Here is a 15715-nt window from a genome sequence, read left to right on the forward strand (position 1 = left end):
AGCATGATGTCAAAGTCCGACATGAAGCTCATACTGGAAACACACACACACACACACACACACACATGTAAACACCCAGCTGGAGGGCAACTGAAGAAATCACTTATCAGAGGACGTACTCCTGCCCGCCGCGGTGCACGCCTTCATCTGAGTCAGACTCCTGCTCCACCTGCTGCTTCTCCTTTGACTCCTTGTTATCAGTCTCCAGGTCCTCCTGGTTGAAGCCCTACAGGAGGAGGAGGAGAAGGAAGAGGAGGCGTGAGACGAGCAGGAAGCAGACAGCAGATCAGTTTTAAGCTAGGGTTGTCACGGTAACCGGTGTAGCGGTAAATCCCGATAAAAAACTTGACAATAATAATAACCGTCTTGTTTTTAAAAGATATATTATCTCGGTGGATTAGCGTGGCTGCGGTGTAGGCGCGGTGACCCTTACCAGCCACCGTATCATCTGCTGAAGTTGCCGGCGGCACATGCGCACTTTGTTGTTTACAACCATCTTGAAGCTAAAGCTGAAATAATGGCCAAAGGAGGAGACGGCAGCACTCAGGACATTTATTATCCCTCAAAGAAGACAAAGTGGGAAGTACGGGCATCTTTTGGATATTTGAAGAATGCAGAGGGACAGTTGATAGAAGACGGCTATCCTGTTTTCAGCACGTGCAGAAAAAGTGTCTGTGAAAGGCAGCAACGCTTCAAATCTCATGACACATCTGCGTGACCATCACCCACAACTCTACAGTCAACGCAAGGCAAGCTAACGTTAGCGTTTTAGCTAAAATGCGTGATCCGAGGATTTGGGTTGAGGGAGAATGCATCGAGTCGCTATATAAAGCAGCCGCAGCGCCGCTACCTGCATATAAACCGTGTCGCGGACACCGCCATGTTGAAATGACGCTATGCACTACGGGGCTCCCAGGGGCAGATAAGAGTTGGTCTCTCTCCGAGAATAATTATGAATTTAACAACGATTACTGCCTGATGACATTTTCCCACATCTGCAAAGCTCACTGGAAGGACACAAACCGAGGACAATATTTTCCTGATATAGGGTTTATTACTCAAGTAAGGGTAAAAAAAAGTATCTGATTAGAAGGCTACTTGAGTACTGAGTATCATCTGGTCTAATATTTTTAAATGATGACATCAAACAGACAAAAAAAGAAGTTATGGACAAATATTGGTATTTTAAAGACTAAAGGGGAAAAATGTAAACATATAAACAACATAATTACAAAATAACACATTTTAGGCTAAATTTAGACACAAACTGAGGACAAAATTTTCCTGACATACAGGGTTTATGTAGTTGTCTGAAAGTGTAACACGTTTAAAAGAAATACCGCGATAATACCGAACACCGTGATAATTTTGGTCACAATAACCGTGAGGTTACACTTTCACACCGTGACGACCCAGGTTTAAGCCAAACACCAGAGAAGATCCTTACAGTGAATTCTTCCCCCTCCTCGTCTCCAGACTCCCCAAAGATGTCGGCGATCATTTTCCTGCAACACACACACACACACACACACACACACACACACACACACACACACACACACACACACACACTTTGTCATTACGGGTTTACTTGTTCTTTAGCATTTGATGAAAATCGAGGTTCTTTTGGATTGGTGGTGATTTTGGTCCGGGTCTGATTCACTCCTACCAAACACCAGTCACATGACCAAGAAACCCAGGTGACACAATGAAAACAGGAAGTAACGGATTAGTTAGAGAGAAGTTAGATTTTACCTGTCCTGTAAAGAGCAAGCCACCCCCTAAAAGTCTTACTCCACTTCCTGTTTGAAAAATGCAACAAATGCTGTTGCCAGGCAGACTGAGAGGGCGGAGCCGCTAACAAATACACACAAAGGCCGCTTCTCAATATGCATACTTGTCTGTATTTGTGTACTCGTGTCCTTATAAAACGTCAACGACGGTCCAATTCTAAGTAAGCATCATGGCAAGTTTGCTCAAAGTCCCCAGATGTGTTCTTGCTCCGCCCACTGGATTGAGGATGCATCAACTAATCTTTCTGTGGCCTCAGCACAACAGTTTCCCATAATGCATTGCGTCGCAACCATAATACTCTGAACGTCAGAGGAGAAATCTAATGACTGTAGAGTTTTATATACGGAAATACTAGTAAAAAACAGTTGACTATTACTGTGAATAACTGTGTTACCTGTAAAATTTGCTGTATGTATTTGGGTTTTAAGCTTCATGATCCCTCAAAATGCTAATTAGCCAACCCACTATCAAAATAAAAGCAGAGTAGCTCCATTTTGATCAAAAATGTCAATTTTTATTCATTTAACTGCAGAAAAAGCTGATATTTTATCAGTTTTTGATCAAAAGTGGACCAAATATAATACAAATAATTTGTTTTAGTTATTTTGTTATTTAAGGAAAAAAACAAACTTATTTTTATATCAGGTTGTTTAACCGTAGCTAGAAACAAGCAGCGCTTGTTGCCATGACGCAACGGAGTACAGTTCTGTTCCAAAATGCCGTCCTCATCCTTTTGTACTCGGTGAAACAGACTTTATGTTTATGTTTATGTATTTAGCAGACGCTTTTGTCCAAAGCGACTTACAAGTGATAATCGGCGTGTTGCCCTTGAGGCTAACAACAACAACAACAATAACAACCAATTTCCAGTCAGTCGTAGGTGGCAGTGAAGCAGCATGATGAATCATGGAGAGGAGGGAACAAGGAGTGGACAGTAGAGAGGGGGGACGGGTGCAGGGAGGGTGCTAGTTTAGAAGATGCTCTCTGAAGAGCAGGGTCTTCAGGAGTTTCTTGAAAATTGAAAAGGAAGCTCCTGTTCTGGTAGTGCTTGGAAGGTCATTCCACGTTTGTGGAACGATGCATGAGAAGAGTCTGGATTGTCCTGAGCGTGGTGTAGGCACTGCTAGCCGACGATCCTGTGATGACCGGAGCGGCCGGGCCGAGACGTAAGTCTTTGCAAGAGGATTCAGGTAGATGGGAGCCGCACCATCTCGGACCTTGTATGCTAGTGTTAGCTATTTGAATTTGATGCGTGCTGCTAGCGGTAACCAGTGGAGCTCAATGAACAGAGGGGTGACGTGTGCTCTTTTTGGCTGATTGAAGACCAGACGCGCCACTGCGTTCTGGACCATTTGAAGAGGTCTCACAGTACAGCCTGGAAGACCAGTTAGAAGGGCGTTGCAGTAATCGAGGCGGGAGATGACAGTAGATTGCACCAGGAGCTGGGTGGCATGTTGTGTTAGGTATGGTCTGATATTTCATATGTTATACAGCGCAAAGCGGCATGAACGAGCAACAGAGGCAACATGATCTTTAAAGGTCAGGTGTTCATCAATCACAACACCCAGATTTCGAACTGCCTTTGAAGGAGCCAGAGATAGGAAGTCATTTTGGATTGAGATATTGTGCTGAATGGATGGTTTTGCTGGGATGACAAGTAGTTCAGTTTTAGAGAGGTTGAGTTGGAGATGGTGGGATTTCATCCATTTTGATATGTCAGAGAGACAGTTTGATATTCGTGCAGAGACAGTGTGGTCGTCCGGTGGAAATGACAGATAGAGCTGGGTGTCGTCTGCATAGCAGTGGCAGGAGAAGCCATGTGATCGAATGATCTCACCCAGTGAGGCGGTGTATATGACAAAGAGAAGAGGTCCTAGTACAGAGCCATGGGGGACTCCTGTGGCAAGATGGTGCACGGTAGAGGATTGTCCAAGCCAAGATACACTGAATGATCGTCCTGTGAGGTACGATTCAAACCAGGCGTGTGCTTTCTCTGTGATTCCCATGCTAGAGAGTGTGGACAAAAGGAAGCCATGGTTGACAGTGTCAAATGCAGCCGATAAGTCGAGCAGGATAAGCACTGAGGATTTGGCAGTCGCTCTAGCTTCTTTTAAGGATTCAGTCACTGCTAACAGAGCAGTTTCACTTTCTGGTGTCCTTGCCAAGAACATACTTGTCTAGTACAAAAGAACGTACTAGCATCCTTGAGTATTGAGAAACTGCCACACACAGGCTCACAACGACATTGTGACATCATATGGTACCAGCTAACGTTCTAGGGTACCTCTTAGCCAATAGCAATGGCAGATTTAAATTCAAATGCAGTGCAGAGTTTTTACCTGACAACGGCACAACACTGACAGTTTTAGGCAGAAAATTTAAATTTTAACTAAAATGCACTAAAGTGCAAAACTATTGACTACACGTGTCTGCAGCACGATTAGACACACATTTATATAGTTTCAGAAAAAAAGTTGATTTGGGGGCAACTTGCTCTTTAAATTCAAATGCAGTGCTGATTTTTTGCCTAAAGTTGGCGCAATTCTGACTGAATATTTACATTTGAACTGAGATGCACTAAAGTGCCAAACTATTGACATCACATGTCTACAACATGATTAGACACTCATTTCCAGTATCAGCAAAAAAAGTTGATTAGGGGGTGACTTGCTCTTTAACAGTTAAAACGCTGCCAGAGTTTTGGTTAGTGTTGGGATTTAAAACACGTGATTGTATGTGTGTGTGTGTGTGTGTGTGTGTGTGTGTGTGTGTGTGTGTGTGTGTGTGTGTGTGCTAGCGTTGGCCTGACTTTAGCATACTAAAGAGAGAGGAGAGTGGATAAATACAATAAAGTGTCGCTGTGACGTAATAAATCAGTGAGCTCCTGCTGGGGGCCCCACCTCTACTTCCTGTTCATGAATAAAAGCCATCGGCATGAAGCTGTTAAGACTATAAATCTAGATTTTATGTAATAATGTCCGTTTTATTTCACAGCTTACTGAACGTATCTGGGAGGAATAACTTAGACGTAATGGTGGGTTTTTATCTGCGGTGTGAATTCTTACCTCAATTTGAAAAACTTTGTTTTAGAAATTAGCTGTATAATAATAATAATAACAATAATAATAGTAATAATAGTAATTAATATAATAATAATAATAATAATGATAATAATAGTAATAATAATAATATAATAATAGTAATAATAGTAATGTTATTAATAATAATATTCATATTCATATTAATAATAACAATAATAATAGTAATAATAATAATAATAATAGTAATTAATATAATAATAATAATGATAATAATAGTAGTGTTATTAATAATAATAATATTCATATTCATAATAATAATAATAATAATAATAGTAAAACAGAATATTCTTCATTCGGTTAGTATGAAAACAGACTCAGAGACCAGGACGCTGATAATAATAATAATAATAATAATAATAATAATAACAATAATAATAGTAATAATAATAATAATAATAATAGTAATTAATATAATATTAATAATGATAATAATAGTAGTGTTATTAATAATAATAATATTCATATTCATAATAATAATAATAATAATAGTAAAACAGAATATTCTTCATTCGGTTAGTATGAAAACAGACTCAGAGACCAGGACGCTGATAATAATAATAATAATAATAATAATACATAAGAACGTTATCTGAACTCAGACTCACTCCTGCTCGTCTCCTGACTCGCTGTCGGACCCGAACAGCGCCTTCTCGTCCTTCTTCCCTGTCGCTGCCTTCGTCCTGTCGTCGTCGTCGCTCCCGCTGTCTGAGCCCAGCTCCTTCAGTTTGGCAGCCAGACTCGTATCCAGGCCGGCAGAACCGTCGTCGCTGTCTGAGTTCTCATCGTCCGACATCGCCCGACTCCTCTTCACGGCTGAGAACCAGAACACACCAGTTTGAGACGACCGACAACACTTGTGCTACTTTAAATCACAACATTTCCACCAATAAACCATTTTATTAATTATTGGATCCAAACTCAAGTTTCAATCCTCCAAACACCAAATATTAGTTATTTTTTACTAAACATTTTTGATTTGATTATTAATTGATGTTATTAAATTCATGAAGTTTTCAGGTTTCAGGAATAATGATAAAAAGTTACATTTATTTTTGTTTAAAGTTTTAGGTAAATCCTATTTTTACCAGCAGTCTGAGACGTTTCCTGTTCTGAAACGACGTTGTTAATACAGATCTGATTTTCTTTGAGGAGATTTAAACTGATTGTTTTACATTTGGAATAAAACAATCAAACACGACGATATTATTCATAAACCGAGAGCTGGGATCCTTCACCACCAACAGTGTGTCTGGGTCCCACCTGGTTTTCCTGCTTTCTCCTCTTCCTCCTCTTCGCTGTCCGAGAGGACGGCCTTCTTCCTCTTCACTGTGGACACAAACACACGTTAACGGATCCCCACCTGCAGCAGGAAGCTGAAGCTCTGCTCCCTCTGGAGAACCTTCCTAACTCTGCTGGAGAAGAAACGGTGAGTTTAGGGTCTTGGCCCGCGTGGGAACTCGGAGCTTCGGCTTCTCACTGAAACTCTTCTGTTTCTATGAAACTTCCCACCTTTGGGATCTGATCCTAACCCGGAACTACAAACTGGAACCTCTGAACAGAATCTGGAGTTTGATTTTCTAGGTTCTGATTAAATCTCGTCCCCCCTGAAGGACGGGACGAGTGCTGGAGCTGATCTCAGGTCAGTACCTGGTGCCTCGTCGTCCTCGTCGCTGTCATCTCTCTGCTGCTTCTCCTCTTCCTGCTGCTGCTCCTCTTCATCACTTCCAGCAGCAGCCTTCCTCGGCTGTCTCTGCTCCTCCTCCTCCTCGCTGTCGGACTGCATTTTTCCTTTCCACTTCCCTCCTCCTTCCTCCTCCTGTTTCTCCTCCTCTTCCTCAGAGTTTATCTGTGCCGTCTTGCGTCTGGCAGGCGTCTCGTTCTCAGAGTCACTGTCAGAGCGGCGGTCGGGGGATGCTGCAGCTTTGGCCTCCTCCTCAGAGTCGCTGTTTGCAGCAGCTTTAAGCACCTCCTCACCGTCCTCCACCTCCGAGCTACTCCCTCTGCGTTTGGTGGGAGACGATCTCTCCTCTTCGTTTTCAGAAGCGTCGTGTTTAATGGGAGATGGCCCCCCTTCCTCCTCGTTGTCAGATGCATTATGTTTAATGGGAGATGACCCCCCCTCCTCCTCCTCTTTGTCAGAAGCATCATGCTTGACGGGAGACGACCCCCCCTCCTCCTCGTTGTCCGACCCGTATGCCTGGCGTTTCTCCGGTGACTCCTCCTCCTCTTCGTTGTCTGAAGCGCTCATCCTGCGTTTGACGGGAGAGTCTTCATCACTGTCGGCAGGCGCCGGCGCCTCCGCCTCAGAGTCACTTCTGCCATGGTGGCTCCCGGGGGCCTCGCCATCTGAGTCGCTGTTGGCCTCGCGGCGGTCCTCGGTGTCTGAACCACTAGCTGGCCCGCCGGTTTCCATAGCATCGTTACTGCCTTCATCCTTCAGAGGCAAAAAGAAAAAACCTCATCAATAAGCGTTGGGCTGCAAACCGTTTCAGAGCAACCAGGAGATCTGACGGATGCTGCCGCCTGGTGAACGGACACTCGTGAAGCTCTGTTCGGGTCAGCTGGAGGGGAAAGCAGCTTCATACAACAGGATCTGGACATCTCTCCTCTGATTGGCTAACAGCAACACGACTCTCCCACTGACTCCGCTGATGTTTTATCTCCACAAATAACACAAGCCTGGAGGAGTTCTGCTGTGTGGTGGAGTTGCTAATGCTAACGTTTTGCTTCTACTAGCAGAGACGTTCTCTGCTGTTTCCTGGACGCTAACCCAACAACAGCCTTCCCCGTCACGAGTCAAGATGGCTGAGTCCATGAATGTTAGTGACAGTGTGACGTATGTAACGGAACGAATGACTCTTATTTTTACCTCCTCTGCTCAGGACTAGTCTGCATGAGATATGGTCTCAAGGTGTCATGCATTCCTTCTAACCTGCTTATTTTCAGCTCAACAGAAGAATGAACTCTTTTCTTTTAATTAATCAAAGAACTCTATTTTAAATAAGTTAATCCATCAAAGTGTTGGTCAATAAATAAGATGTGACCGATCTGTGAAATCAAAATATTAATTACTTTATTATAATCCAATAGAATATAATAAGTAATATGACTAAGTGTTCCAACAGGACTCATTTCACGTAGCGTTAAAAAGACAACACATTCCTTTCACTGAGCCAATCAGAATCTTACAGATCTGACGGAGGCGTGGTTCTGACGGTGTTTGGTAATTTTCATTTAACAATAAACCAAAACATCCGAGGTATAAAACTACGCCACGTCAGCTCTAACGCCAGTTCAAAGCGTTCCAGAGTGAGTGTCGGAGTGGCCGATCCTGACCTTTAACTCTTCAACCGAAAGAACGACAAGCTGAAAAATCCAGTCGCTATAACAACCAGTGGCAACAACAGCTCCTTTCAGAATAAAAGCTCCATCCACCGACCCAGGCTTGGGTCTGACCAGACGCCAATAAAAGTGTCGTGTGCCGGAGGTAACTCAAGACGGGTTTGATCGGAACCGCGGCTTCTCCTACCGGCCCGGTTTCCAGAGAGGGTCCACTGGACCTCGATATTCCTGATCTACAGAGGACTTCCACCGAAGGCAAGGTAGGCCGGCATGATGGTGTCTCATGTTTTTCCTGAAGCTAACCAAAGCTTAATGCAAAACAACATCTTCAGTTCATGTCAGAACTAATCGCTTCTTCGGATTTGCTGGTTCTGACTTAACATTACACCTCATCCATTCACCGCCTCATCCATTTTTAGTTACACTATACATTTAGTTTTAAAGTCAGTCTAGTTTAAATTGTTAGTAATAAAATTCTTCACTTTTAAACTTGACTCTCTATTCTGTTGTTTCTGAGTGAATACATAACGCTTACATAATCTCTGCAATAAAAAGATCCAATCTTCTGGTTTAAATAACCCTTCGATCCATAAGGTGGATTTCATATTTCCTATGGAATCCCACGCCTTACGACTCATTAATTAAGATGTAATAACCTCCATTTCATTACACGTAGATCTGTCAGGATTTTCTAATCCTAGAGTTTCACCGTCTGTTTTCTATCAGAAGCTACTGCAGGAGATAGGTGTAGGAGACTATTTTCATATTCAACCTGCATTAAAAACTGAATGACCAATAATAATTATATTTTCAGTAAACCACACCTTATAATATTATCGCAGCATCAACAGAGTATTTTATTTTTTAAATGAAATATAAACCAGGCCACAGACAGGAATCAGACTCCCAGAGCAGTCTGACCTCAGAGTGGTGGTCGCTCCTCATATCCTCGCCGTCTGATGGAGGGTTTTCATCCTGAACCGGAGTGGCGTCTCCATCGTCTGAAAACACACATCGCTAACACATTTAGATTATTCGACAGAGCGAGGCTGGAAAAACCTCTGATGCCTTCGATGAGTTTACTGGTAAACTAAACATGAAACATGATTCAAACGATGATTATTTTTGTGTTTTAATGATCATTATAACATGCTGGGTGACAAAAATGGGCAGAATAGACTAAACTCGCCCATGTTACATTTTTCTAGAGACGATAAGAAACAAAACTGATTAAACAAAGAGGGCTGATTATTAAAGGGACTCTGTGATTTCTACATTTCCACATTCTAATAGGAAGTAAAACCAAATCAGGTCCTCCCGCTTCTGTCTGTTACATCTGATTTACGAGGTCACGTGGGTCAGCCTCGTCTTCTGATTTCCTGCATTTAGAAACTTTTCAAACAAAGAGATCCACATTCGTTTAGAGCGTGTTTAACAAAAGACAACCTCCAGTTTCCCATAGTTAATAAAACTATGATAACCAAAACCAAAAAGTGCTTCTTCGTTTAGAAACGTGTTTTGTTGATTCTGCACAAATCACTGATGTGTAGAAAAACCAGGATGTGAGAGGAGCGTACGGTCAAATGGCCGGCTGTGCTAAGATGAGTTTAATAAAGATCAAGTCACCCCCTACCAGATTCTTCAACTCCCACTTACTGACTACGTTTACATGCAGCCAATATCCGGGTTATGATCGGGTTAAGGTCTTTATTCGGGTTTCTGAGTTGATCAGAAGAACCCGTTTACAAGCATAAATAGAAAGAGTTACCTCTAAGTTGCATAACCCGATTTAAATGCGGACGTTGGGGTAGCGCCAGGACGTATGGACTACGTCCAGACGCTATATGCGTCATTTCCGGTTCTTCTTGTTCCGGTATCCGTGAAAACAACAACATGTTTCCCAGTTCGGAAGAGATAGCGACCGCGTTTGTTTGCACTTTAGTTCTGGTATTGACCCACCAGCAGACCGATGAAGACAGAGGTTTCCTCGTCACTCCAAAAGTGTGGTGCTGTGCCGCGACTCGCCATGTTGCTCCAGACATGTTGTTTACTTCCGGTGTTCTGGTGCATACAAAACGTCTCGCTACTCAAAAGACCAAGATTCCTTGTGAACAGAGCATGCACAGAACACACGCTTTGATGGGGATATCCCGATGTGCGTTTACACGACCAAACATTCGGGTTAGAAAAGGGTTACCCCAGGTGTAGTAACCGGGTTTTTAAAAACCCGGTTATGAGCATATCCGGGTTTTTGGCGGTGTTTATGAGCATATCCGGGTTTTTGGCGGTGTTTACATGGCTGTGCGGAACCGGGTTATTGTGAATATTCGGGTTTTAAAAGGGTTACTGGCTGCATGTAAACGCACTCACTGTTTGAAAAATGCAACAAATGCTGTTGCCTAGCAGACCGAGAGGGCGGAGCCACTAACAAACACACACACTCACAACATTGTGACATCATAATGTGCCATCCAACATCATAGTGTACCTCTTAGCCAATGGCAGATTTAAATTCAAATGTAGTGCAGAGTTTTTGCCTGACGATGGTGCATCGCTGACAGTTTTAGGCAGAATATTTTAATTTTAACTAAGATGCACTGAAGTGCCGAAATATTGACTACACGTGTCTACAGCACGATCAGACACTCATTTATATAGTTCATCAGCAAAAAAAAAAAGTGTTGATTTGGAGTGACTTGCTCTTTAAACACAAAACAAAAACAACAAATAAAGCTAGAAAAGCAGCTTTAAAGCGGCGGCGACCACTGGTCTGAAGCTGCTGCCGCCCTGCAACACCAGTGAATGTGATGCTAGCCGGACAGAGTCATGTGTAACACCAAGCTACAGAAACCCAAACTGCTGCACTGCTACTCAGAGCTTCGGAAGCTGCTTAAAGGCCCGGTTCACCGGTAGACACGCGTACATAAAGACTTTTCAGGGGAAATCGCTCTTTGTGGCTGTTAGCTTGTAAACAAAGCTAGGTTACCGGAGTGGCTCCCGGACATGAAGTCGTCTTCTTCTCCGTCCATTTGTCAGACGAAGACAGACTTCTGGTTGGACCTGAGCGCGAGGACAGGTGTTTGTTTAGTCGGGATTCCTATCGACGAAAAACACAAACAAATAAAATGCAGTTTAACGAAAACCCAGCAACACTGTCAGCTAGCCGCTGCTAGCTCTACGACACTCAAAATGGTGCGAACGCCGCGGTGTGCGCATGCGCAGAGCACAGGCGCATGGTGTTTACGTCATGTTGTTTTATAAAAAACTTTATTAGTGAGACATTACAGAATAGAGACATGACTCTCACATCAGTCAACAGGTGAGAGACGTGGGACACTTGGACAAGTGTCCAACCCGTCAAAGCGCTTCACCCAGCTAACTACAGCACTACAACTCACTTTTCAAACCGAGAAGGGGAAATGATGCCATGCATGTAAGATGTCATGTACATAACACAAACAATGCAGTGGCGAAAACCTGGCGCTACACTCTCGCTCTTTTAAAGGGACAATTTGCAACTTTCCCATATTCTAAATCGTTTTCTTGTGCTCTAAAATGACCCATTAAAGGCACCCAACCCCGTTTGCCTCCTGTGGCCAGAATATCGCACTTGTAACATTAATTTTGAATAATAAAATGAGTACCGAAGACATCTAGTGACGGACATGGGGCAGGCTGAAGAGCACCTCGCAGAAAAAGTCAGAGTATATGAATGATTTTACAACCGTGACTAAAGGAGTACAAAGATAAACGTTGAATTGATGGAAATTATGGGAGATTCAAATTCAAATTCAAAAGTACTTTATTAATCCCAGAGGGAAATTGATTGCTGTAGTAGCTCAGAATAATAATAATAATCAAGTCATCAAAGAGTTGTCGTATATTACAATGGCTGTTGGCAGGAAGGATCTCCAGTAGCGGTCAGTGTTGCAGCCAAACTGAAGAAGCCTCTGACTGAAGACACTCTTCCGTTGTCGGACAGTCTTGTGAAGAGAATGCTCAGGGTTGTCCATCATTTTCTTGATTCTCTGGAGAATCCTTCTTTGCATTATCTCCTCCAGCGGTTCCGAAACTGCCGAAACTCTGGCTGAGTCCTTGAAAGGGCTTGGAGTTCCTCCATCTTGTTGGCCAGTGATCTCACATTGCCCATTATGATCGATGGAAGAGATGGTTTGAATTTCCTCTTTCTCTGTCTCCGTTTTGCTGTCTCCGATGTGGGTTTGGATGTGGTGAATGCATAAAGAGGTGGAGGAGGGGCAAATTCATCCGTGTTAAAAAGGCTCAGAAATACATAAACACACACATGCTCCAGAGTCGTGACTGCACTGATGGCATGATGCCCCAGAAAAGTGTCCTGGCTTCACATGAATTGGGCTCAGTGTTGGACCTGATGAGCAGAACTGGACCTAGCCAAACCAGAACCAGGCTGGTTCAGAACAGAGAATGCAAAATAGCCATGAAAACGTCTCTTTAGGCCGCTGAATGTAAAGTTTTTTAACCGGGCCTGGCCTGTTTCTGTCTGTCACTGCTCTGACCAATAAAGTTTGAAAAAAATAAATCGAGTGACGTAGAAATTACGCGACACAAAACAAGCACGTGTGTATCCTGATCGTTTCTAGGTTCAAAATCGTGTTTTCTGAGCTTTAACCGCGCCGTGATGGGGGAGCAGAGCCGGCTGTGTTCCGTGTGGCTCGGTTCGGAGACCGGGATCCTGAAGGGGGTCAGTCTATCCCACAAACAAGCCTTTAACTTCAGCAACACGCGCCAGCTGAGCCGGGACCAGGAGATCCGCGCGCTGTGTTGGGGGGACCCGACCGAGACCGAACTGCTGCTCGGAATCGTGGACGGAACCGTCCGAACCTTTAGTACCGAGAAGGGGATCTTCACCGAGGTTCGTCGCTGCGGGGACCCGGAGGAGGGTTGCTTCAGCGGACTGGCGGTACTCAGCGGGTCCGGTTCCACCCTGCTCACCTGCGTGGACTCCGGGAAGGTGCGGGTCTGGAGGGAGGACTCCTCCGAACCGGTCACCCAAATCGACGCCGGGAAAAACGTCTGCAAGATGCGACAGAGTCCGGTGCAGCCGAACCGAGTCGCGACCGGCGGGAAGGAGAACGGCCTGAAGATGTGGGACCTGGAGCGGCCTGAGAAACCGGTGTTCACCGCCAAGAACCTCCGGGACGACTATCTGGATCTGCGGAGGCCGCACTGGGTCCGGGACATAGCTTTCATCCCGGACTCGGAAAAGGTGGTCACGTGCACAGGATTCCACCAGGTGTGTGGTTCTATTTCAGAACATCGCCCGAATCTCACGTCACTGCTAAAAAAAACAACTGAGATGTAATCAGATGAACAGAACCAGGCTCTCCAGCCCTGGCCCTCCTGGGCCACCGTCCAAGTGCTGGTTCTGATACACCTGAGTTACCTGTTCATCGCCTGCTGATTAAAACTAGATGTGTTGAAGCAGGGAAACAACAAAAACATACAGGGTAGCAGCCCTTAATGAACCAGGGTTCCTCACCTCTAGACTAGAAGGTCCAAAGACCCTACAGCCAAACTCCAACCAGCTCCTGGAGTTGGCCGCTCTGGGCCACCATACACTCAAACTGCTGCTTTGAAGACGTTAATCAGGAAGACTTTTGCCGAAACAGAATAATTTGGTTTAGTGGTTTTATTTGTTTATGAGTATTTTTGTCTTCCAGGTGCACGTCTTTGACCCCTCGTCCCCTCAGAGGCGGCCTGTCCTGGAGGCAGAGTATGGCGAATACCCGCTCACGGCTCTGTCGCTACCCAGCAGCGGGACCTCGGTGGTGGTGGGGAACACCCAGGGTCAGATGGCACTGCTGGACCTGAGGAAGGGGCTGGTTCGTGGCTGCATGAAGGGGCTGTCGGGGGGCGTCCGTGCTCTGCAGTGCCACGCCTCTCAGCCCCTGGTGGCATCCTGCGGCCTGGACCGCTTCCTCCGCATTCACAGCCTGGAGGACCGGAAGCTGCTGCATAAAGTCTACCTAAAGTCCCGGCTGAACTGCGTCCTCCTGTCCAGCCGAGAGCTGCAGGGGGAAGGGGAGGGCCCCACAGGAGAGGAGGAGGTGAAGGAGGAGGAGGACGCAGAGGATGAAGTTTGGGACAGCATGGAGAGGGTGGAGGAGAAGGTGAAGAGGAAAGCTATAGGAGATGAAGAGGAGAAGGAGAAGAAGAAGAAGAAAGGAACAGACTAAAGGGACGTTTAAGGTGTCAGGAGAACATGGGACATTTGAACTTCAACAGCAACAGACAGAAACTCTTGGGACTGAAGCTGTTTCGAATGTTCACAGAATCATCCGATCAGAACTCGGTTTCTAAAGCAATCCTGGTTCTGTTGATCACATTTTATCTGTTTAGTTATTATTAAATACATAATGGATCTGATTTTCTGGTCTATGTTTAAGCAGCAGGAGGGAGAGTCCTACTCCATTACCGGTTTGATGATGTTATCACCATGGTAACCACTCTGAACGCATCACCCGAGGTCATTCGCAACCCTGAGTCGCGCTACCTTAATAGAGATCAGAGGGTTACTTGAGGATTGGTTCAGGTGGAGGGAAAAAAAGGCACTTCAGAGTTACCCTCCAGCAGGAGGACAGCTTTGCTCTGCAAAAAAACACCTCAGACAGAAATGCAACAGACTTCTGTCAACACACAACATAAGTGTCCACTAGGTGGGGTGGTGGGTTGGGACTATCCCCACTTCGGTTCTTGCAGCCACGATAAGCAGCTCTCGTCACCTCAGTGTGGATAGGGGGAGGAGCATTGAGGGTTGCAGTGACCCTGGAACGATTCAACGGCCTTCCCACTGTCCCGCCCAGGCTGGGATAGGAGACAGAGTTGAGTTGCCATAGCGACGGCACATTCTACATATCTTCTGAGGGGGGAGTTTTCGTTGGAGCCTTGCAGGCTCAAGGGCGCCAGATTCCGATTAGGAATTGTTTTGGGGCACGACAGAGATAATTTCCTCTCTGTCTCTGTCATGGTTACTTTCTTCTAGAGATGCACCGATATGACATTTTTGGGCCGATATCAGGTATTAAGTTCACTGCTATGGCCGATACCGATTTACTGACACGAATGCTTCTAAAATCAGCAATTTTGTATAAAAAGAATATTATAAAAGCCGAATTTACATTATAATGTACACACACATCTATGCTTCTGAGATGATTTCATTCACTGTTCACACGACTTAACAATTTAACATCACCCCCTCACCGTCAGAAACAGGCAAACTAATGGAGACAAGATAGAAAAAATATTGGTTGTTAACATCGGCCGGGCTTACTAAGAAGGATTTCTTTACTAAAAGACTCAAATTCAGATGGATCCATTAGGGAATGCTGGACTCTTCCTCCTATGGCTATGGAGCAGTATTACGAGCCCGGTTCTGGTTCTGACAAAATCCTAGAAAATCTAATGCTGCAACCCGTAAATGTTGGTTGTTATAAAAA

General features: G+C 44.6%; 2 protein-coding genes across 4 annotated transcripts in view; one reads left to right on the forward strand and one right to left on the reverse strand.

Moving 5' to 3' along the window:
• Positions 1-11465, reverse strand: part of LOC107379880 (interacts with SUPT6H, CTD assembly factor 1) — a 15564-nt gene extending 4099 nt beyond the window's left edge. For 2 of the 3 annotated variants that reach the window (XM_015950835.3, XM_054742356.2), the window contains exons 1-8: positions 11224-11464; positions 9159-9238; positions 6543-7329; positions 6156-6221; positions 5501-5708; positions 1448-1505; positions 120-226; positions 1-33 (exon numbers count right to left, since the gene is read on the reverse strand). The exon at positions 1-33 is cut by the window's left edge and continues 118 nt beyond it. In XM_015950835.3, the coding sequence (XP_015806321.1) occupies positions 1-33; positions 120-226; positions 1448-1505; positions 5501-5708; positions 6156-6221; positions 6543-7329; positions 9159-9238; positions 11224-11266 (1382 nt within the window). In that variant the 5' untranslated portion in view covers positions 11267-11464. Of the gene's footprint in view, positions 34-119; positions 227-1447; positions 1506-5500; positions 5709-6155; positions 6222-6542; positions 7330-9158; positions 9239-11223 lie in introns of all 3 variants that reach the window. The other variant, XM_054742357.2, reaches the window with a different exon arrangement.
• A 1112-nt stretch (positions 11466-12577) lies between these two features.
• On the forward strand, positions 12578-14642 carry wdr74 (WD repeat domain 74). Its single transcript, XM_015950834.3, has 2 exons — positions 12578-13509; positions 13937-14642. Exons 1-2 carry the CDS (start codon positions 12895-12897, stop codon positions 14450-14452), a joined length of 1131 nt encoding a protein of 376 aa, XP_015806320.1. The 5' UTR covers positions 12578-12894; the 3' UTR covers positions 14453-14642.
• The last annotated feature ends 1073 nt before the right edge of the window (positions 14643-15715 follow it).

Source organism: Nothobranchius furzeri, chromosome 13 (genome assembly GCF_043380555.1).
Source record: "Nothobranchius furzeri strain GRZ-AD chromosome 13, NfurGRZ-RIMD1, whole genome shotgun sequence".
In the NCBI taxonomy this organism is placed as follows: domain Eukaryota; kingdom Metazoa; phylum Chordata; class Actinopteri; order Cyprinodontiformes; family Nothobranchiidae; genus Nothobranchius; species Nothobranchius furzeri.